Source organism: Chenopodium quinoa, unplaced genomic scaffold, assembly GCF_001683475.1.
Source record: "Chenopodium quinoa cultivar QQ74 unplaced genomic scaffold, ASM168347v1, whole genome shotgun sequence".
NCBI lineage: Eukaryota > Viridiplantae > Streptophyta > Magnoliopsida > Caryophyllales > Amaranthaceae > Chenopodium > Chenopodium quinoa.
In genome coordinates, this window is record NW_018742390.1 from 7,998,484 (window position 1) to 8,005,490 (window position 7,007).

Genomic DNA, 7,007 nt, shown 5'->3' on the forward strand with positions numbered 1-7,007 from the left:
AGAAGAAAGAGGGAGAAGATTGATGATGGTTCAACAATTTATTGAATAAATTGAATGAGGGAAGTGATAGATAGAGTGTAATAGAATATTGAGAGGGTTAAGGTGAGAGAAAGGAAGTAAAAATATAAGGGAAGGTAGTTATGTGGGGCCCTTAAACGAATAATCTACCGGAATTATGAAAAAAGTGGGAATCTGAATACTTTTTAAATTTAAGGGTGGAAAAAAAAAATTAACGGTTAGTAATTTCAAAACAAGTCTACTATTTGAATGATAATTTATAAATTTTCCTTTTTTTTATTAATATAGTATGATATAAGTAAATAAGAGAAAGATAATGAAAAAGGATAATCATTGATGTTTGAAAAAGAAAAGAAAGACGATGAGAAAAAGGATTGAGATAATGGCTAGTAATGTAGAGAAAAGAATGTATGATGTGTTAATTTTAGGAAAGGAAAGAGAAAATGGGAAAGGATACTAGTCTTCTTCTTTACTCTGGTAGGAAAAGGCCATTAAATTGCAGAAAGCCATAAACATCTTGTAATTTCAGTGTCATGTACAATGTAGCTTGGAAGATAAAGAAAAGATTTTGATTTGTGTTGATTGTTATGGTGTTACCCGGATGGAGTTTTTTGTCGTCGTCTTCCACACAACCCCACCCCCCCCCCCAATGGTGTTACCCGGATGGAGTTTTTGTCGTCGTCTTCCACAACCCCCCCCCCCCGTACATCTTGTAATTTCAGTGTCATGTACAATGTAGCTTGGAAGATAAAGAAAAGATTTTGATTTGTGTTGATTGTTATGGTGTTACCCGGATGGAGTTTTTTGTCGTCGTCTTCCACACAACCCCACCCCCCCCCCCCCAATGGTGTTACCCGGATGGAGTTTTTTGTCGTCGTCTTCCACAACCCCCCCCCCCCCTCCTCTTAATGGTTACCTCTAAGAATAATTAGAACCTATGTTTGTTAAATAATGAATCATGGATCTTCCAGCCCAAAACTTGCCTGTTAAGAAATTAGACTAAAAATCTACACCTATATAATCATTCATTTTTATTTTTTTTCTAAACATGATAATACGAATAACTTAACCATTTTTTTTTGTTGGTTTTAGGTTGATGATACCAAGATTACCAACTCAAAATAATATGGTTTAACTAGTAATAGTAATTCGACGGAAAAAAACATCTGCTTAAGTAGGCAAGTGATCTTTTTACTTTACTTTGTAACTGTAATTTGTTAGTATATAGTTCTTTCGTTCATTATATAGTATGAACCATGCAGTATGCAGTCCCTTTTATAGAGGTGGATCCAAGCAGGTATTAGGTGGGTGTGGATAACCAAGGTGTTGTGTGTCAGTGAGGGTGGGGGGATGAGGATGGGAATGGAGACCCATAGCAACTTTGCAAGGATGGGGAGACCAACCCCTCCCCCCCTCCCCCTCCCCATGACATCAACAGTCCCACAAATGGCTCTATGCTTCTTAGTTACATACTGCGTCCATGACATTATATTGTGTCCAAGTATTAAACGCAGGATATTAAGGCCATATGACTGAGTCATTGCCGATTCGCTCCTTTCAGCTACTCCAGGGTACCACATACTTCAAAAAGAGAAACCCAACTCCCTGAAAACTGCGGTTAACTGAGAAACCAAAGAAAAACAACAAGACTTTTGAATAACCTATATATGAACCATGCGCCAATCAAACAAGTGCTTTGCTTCATCACATATAAGATATTCTCAAAGTTTTACCAGTACAACAGCTGAAAGTAAACAAACAGCCTCTGAAAATTCCTCAAATTTCAAGACCATGCTTCAGGAAGCACTAATGACTACCTAAACACCAAAAAACACAAAAAGAAGAGAACGCAAACTTATCAGGTGGTCAGTTCCATTATAGCAGAAACAATATCACCATCAGCAGCCTTGAGTGCCTTGACTGCCTTGCCCCTTGGGACTCCAGCCTGTGTCATCACCAACTCAATGTCCTTAGGTTCCACTCCGGACTCATCAACATCCTCATCATCCTGAGCCATTGCAGAGGATTCAGGTTTGGATATGACATTGCTCAAGTCCGGGGCCTTGAACTGCTCTGCTGCCTGGGTTTGAAGTTGTGAGCTCAGATCTTCAATCTTCGCCTCACCAAAGATAACATAAGTATCTGATGTTGGGCTCTTGAAAACATCAGGCTTTGAGATGACGAACAAAATCTGATTCAACAAACAGATACACACTTATTAGAAATAAGACTTCAATACAATTATAAATGGATACATCAGGGGAAAGAGACTAACGTTCTTGCTCTTCTTCACAGTGACTCTGCTAACACCAGTAATAGGCTTCATCCCCAACTTCAACATAGCTTTTCTACTCTTCTTTTCACTTCTGCTCTGCTTTGACCTACCACTAGCATCAAGTGCCCCTGTAAACAATTACAGTACACAATCAAAATATCAAGAACACTAGCAAAAAGATGTTACAATAGATAAGTAGAAAAAGGGGAATGAAGCTATAATCAAATGAAACAGAAACAGAGTCTGCCAAATCCATCACACTCGTGCAAATACAGCTTGCATACAATTATATTTACATGCAACAGTTTAAAGGGAACATCATGCTAGCAACTTACATGATTAAACTGCAGTATGCAAAATTAAAAGTAAGCCTAAACAAGAGAGGACTTTTACAAGATTTAATTTACATTTCTGTATCACACTGCTACAAACATGGAAAGACAACGCATTTACATTTCCGTATCACACAACATGAAAAGACATCACACATTTACTTTTGTATCACACTCAACTTAGCAAGCTACAAATTCACTTTCAAAAGCATCAGCTATCAGTTACATCATACATAATCAATGAACTAAAGGAGCTACCAGACCATTCTTGAAAGGCCAATAAGATGCTACTATTGAACTTGAGCTGAAGAAACTCAGACTTTACCTTCTACTTCATCATCATCATCCTTGTCATCGTCGTCATCCTCATCATCATCGTCCTCGTCATCCTCAACAACAGGTTCATCATGCTACAGAAACAAAAGCACACCATACATCAATAATGAACAATGACATATCCAGGTATAAACGAATAGCATACTTTGGTAAAAAAATAATTCAGATATCAATTAACATTCACAAATGAATAAAAATAACGAGTAACCAAAACATGTGTACAAAAATAAATAAAAGCCAAATATTACCTAAGCACTTCCAAACCCAATAACATTCTTTGAACTCTTAATATCCCATTGTCATATTTGTATACATTATATATATACCTACAACTTTCGAGTAACGATAACTTAAGACCATCATTCAAAACGCTTTCACATCCATTCATTGAAGATTTTGAAATTACAACACAGGTAAAATTATAAGATATTGGCTTCTTATTTAAAGTCACTACAGATAACAATTAATCAAACACACACCAATATTAAATAACTTCCAAATCCAATGCCTCTCTTCCAAAGAATAGATAAAATGACACTACACATGAAAACTAAAACAATAAACCATATTTTTTTCCCAAAAACTATCAAATGAAAAAATCCCTCAATTCAAAATTAATTGTCACGTCGATAGTATAAATTGAAGTCCGAAACTAAATCAGGTAAGACATTCTGAATGAGATACTAAAACCAAAAACCAAATGAAATGATGAAGATTTTTTTTTTTTTGTTAATTTCTTCTTTCAAACTATATTTTAATTTAGCACAATATTGCATCTTTCTTCAACCTTGAAACAACCATCAATTAAAATCATGAAAGACAAAAACGAGATCCGACTAAAACAACCCTAATTACAAAAAATAAAGCAAACAACATAAACCCACAAAAATTAAACATATTCCATCCGATTAATGAACAAATCCCAAACAATTAACAACCATATAGTCCTAATTTAAGAAGAATAGCAAATCAAACCAACACACGAATTAAAATTTATGAATCGGATTCAAAAACAAATACACAGATATAAATAGAGATAGTAGATAGAGGGAAAAGGAATATACATCGATTTTCTGTTGTTCGAGATGAGCAGCGAGAAGCTCTTCTTGAGTTTGAGCAGTCATGGCGGTCGAAGAACGGTGAAAGGAGGAGAGAGAGTGAGAGAAAGGGGAGACGCAAAAACCCTAAAACCCCGAAAAAATGAAATGAGAGATAGAGTCCACAGAGAGGCAGATGGTTTATTTCTACAATTTTATACTCGTGGCCGTCGTGGGCTCGTGGCTCGGCTAGGCTAGGCTCACTCTGTCTTTACATTTTTTATACTCCACTTTTTTTTTTTTTCCTATATTTTCCTTTTTTTTTATTTTTACTTCAATTCCATAAGTCATGCACAATGGGTTAGGTTATGTTTTCTTGGCAAGGTTGGAGATGTTTGGGATGGCTAGAAAATTTTTTTTTTACAAAAAAAAAAAAAAGAAAAAAAAAAAAAAGTGGGGTTGGAGATGTTTGGGATTGCTCGAAAATTGGTCTCACCCAACACAAGTCTGCCACGACATTGGAGGTGCATTAGTGGTCTATTGGTTATGTATTCACATTAATTACAAATTTTGGCATGAGCTTGATAAAATCACAACGGTTCAGTCTGCTTAATTTTTACTCATATCTAGAAAAAAAACATATATATCTTTTTACTTATATACTAAAAAAAAACATATATATATATATATATGTTAACGAAGTTTATGGTAATCGGACATATATTAGCTCTGTTTATCAAAGATCGACACAGGTCCAACATGATACGACTTTTTATTCCGTGACAAAGCACGACGTAAGAGTTGTCAAAGGAGGGTTAGTCATTGTCGAATCACTCGCTGACAATGCTCTCTTGTTGGGTCATCTTGCTCAATCACTATGCGACACTGCACGGTGACACTAATTGTTCCGGGTATCCCGATTTGGGCTTGCCCAACCCGACATATACACAACTCTAAATAAGGTGATATTTTGACTGGCTTGTCATATGTGTTTAAATAAATTCCTAACAAGTGTGGAAAAAACTTCCTCACTCTCCTGTTGGGTTCTCTCACTCAATCATTAGGCAACATGGTGACCCCCATTGTTTGTTTTGAGTCACTCGGTTTGGGCTTGCACAACCTAACATAACTCTAAAATAAGGTGATTTTTTATAGGCTTGTCGCATGTGTTTAAATAAATTCCTAATAAGCGTGGAAAAATCCATATGTATTAATGGAAAAAAAAATTTAAAATCTAATGCAAACTAGCTTGATTTTCTAAAAACTCTAACAAATGCAAATAGGGAAGTAGGGTTGAGAATTGAGATTCATAGGGAAAAAAAGTTATTCCAACTATTTTAATTATACAAAGCTAAATTATTTAAAACAGACTTTGGGATGATTAATGAATGATTAAAGTAATCTAAAATCTATCTATAATATTATTAAAACTCAAATGGACAACATGATATTGACACGTGTCACCTTCTCTCATCATGACTTGGCGCCATATAAGTAATGACATGGCAAGCCTCATAAAGCCTTATAAACTAATTTTGAAGGGAGGTCAAAGGTTTGAATATTACATTTTATATACACTATTTTTAATAGTGTTTTAAAATATGCTAAGAGAGTTACACTTTTTAAATGACTGTTAATAAAAATTTGTATTTGCAATCATGCAATGTGATTGTCAATTTATTACTCCGTATTATTATAATATTAGTGGAGTATTTCATTATTCAGATTTTTGTAAAGCCCCAATTTTAAGATCTTGCACAGAGCCTCAAAATTCTATTTTAGTCCCTCCATCTTCTTTCTATTAAGTCTCATTTTAAATTAAAGTCCCAAAATTTTTATTTATTTAATTATGTTTTCAGTTACATATTACACTCATAATTATTTATTGGTATTTCTTTACTCATTTCTCAATGCAATTTTCTATGAACAAGCCGTGCATTGCACGGGCGCTAGTTATTATTAAAACTCCAAGACAAGGAGTATTATATCGCCATGTGTCGTTTTTCTTATGTTATTCCACCACGTCATATTTGAAACATGTCATGTAATTAGACTTAATAATGTGTTTGTCTTCATGAAAAACTCTTCATAACCTCCACATATTAATGATACTTTAATTGAAAAACTCTTCATATGTCTAACCACCCTTTTTTAATTTTCCTTGGAATGTAATTTCTTAATAATTGCACAATAATATAATTTGTAAGAAATTAATTATTACTTTTTTTTTTAAAAAAAAACACTAAAGCTCGTAGTGACCGTGGCAAACAAGGGTAATAAATTTATAACGACTCAGGGTATCGTCCGGGCTAATAACTAGTTGGATAATTATATATCACATGAGTTGCTAAATTGAGAAGTGAGTTAGATATTACCATTGAGTGTAAATAACAAACTCATTTTGTATTTTAACACCTCGTTTTATAACAACTCATTTTGTATTACCATGATTACAAAATGTATAATTAAATGAGTTGTTATTTCTACATTTTATACATTTTGTAACTCATTTATAGCACTTCATTTTATAGCAACTGATTTTGTTATTTACAACCAATATTATTACCATGATTACAAAATGTATAATTAAAATGAGTTGTTATTTCTACATTTTATACATTTTGTAACTCATTTATAGCACTTCATTCTATAGCAACTGATTTTGTTATTTACAACCAATATTATACCCACAATATTTTGTTTGTAAAAGCACATTTTATACATTGGTAACCATGATCTTAGATGCTAAAGCTCAAACCTACAAGTATACATTGATAATTGATTTACCTTAGGCTCTCTACTAATTTACAAGATAACCTACTCAAACCTCATTGGCCTGTAACGACAAACAATTTTTTGAATTTTTTTTAAAATTGAGTAATATGCTGGAAAATTGAAAAAAATGCAGCAATCCTATGCGGCTATGCGTCCTTGAAATGTTAAGATGTCAAAGACCACAGATAGCTTCTCAACAAAATCTTTATGGTAACTTTTTCAAGTAAAATCTAA

At 33.8% G+C, this 7,007-nt stretch overlaps 1 protein-coding gene across 1 annotated transcript; it reads right to left on the minus strand.

The window, feature by feature from the left end:
- Positions 1 to 1,684: 1,684 nt before the first annotated feature.
- On the minus strand, positions 1,685 to 4,201 carry LOC110700697 (nascent polypeptide-associated complex subunit alpha-like protein 1). Its single transcript, XM_021878286.1, has 4 exons — positions 4,026 to 4,201; positions 2,951 to 3,035; positions 2,294 to 2,421; positions 1,685 to 2,209 (listed from the first exon to the last, which is right to left on the minus strand). The coding sequence occupies exons 1-4, from the start codon at positions 4,083 to 4,085 to the stop codon at positions 1,877 to 1,879; spliced, it is 606 nt and encodes a 201-aa protein (XP_021733978.1). The 5' UTR covers positions 4,086 to 4,201; the 3' UTR covers positions 1,685 to 1,876.
- Positions 4,202 to 7,007: the final 2,806 nt, after the last annotated feature.

Coding starts and splice junctions, on each gene's coding strand:
- LOC110700697 (XM_021878286.1), bottom strand. CDS start 4,085: ATGACTGCTCAAACTCAAGAAGAGCTTCTCGCTGCTCATCTCGAACAA. Junction 3,036..4,025: donor TCGAACAACAGAAAATCGAT/GTATATTCCTTT, acceptor TTGTTTCTGTAG/CATGATGAACCTGTTGTTGA. Junction 2,422..2,950: donor TGATGATGATGAAGTAGAAG/GTAAAGTCTGAG, acceptor AATTGTTTACAG/GGGCACTTGATGCTAGTGGT.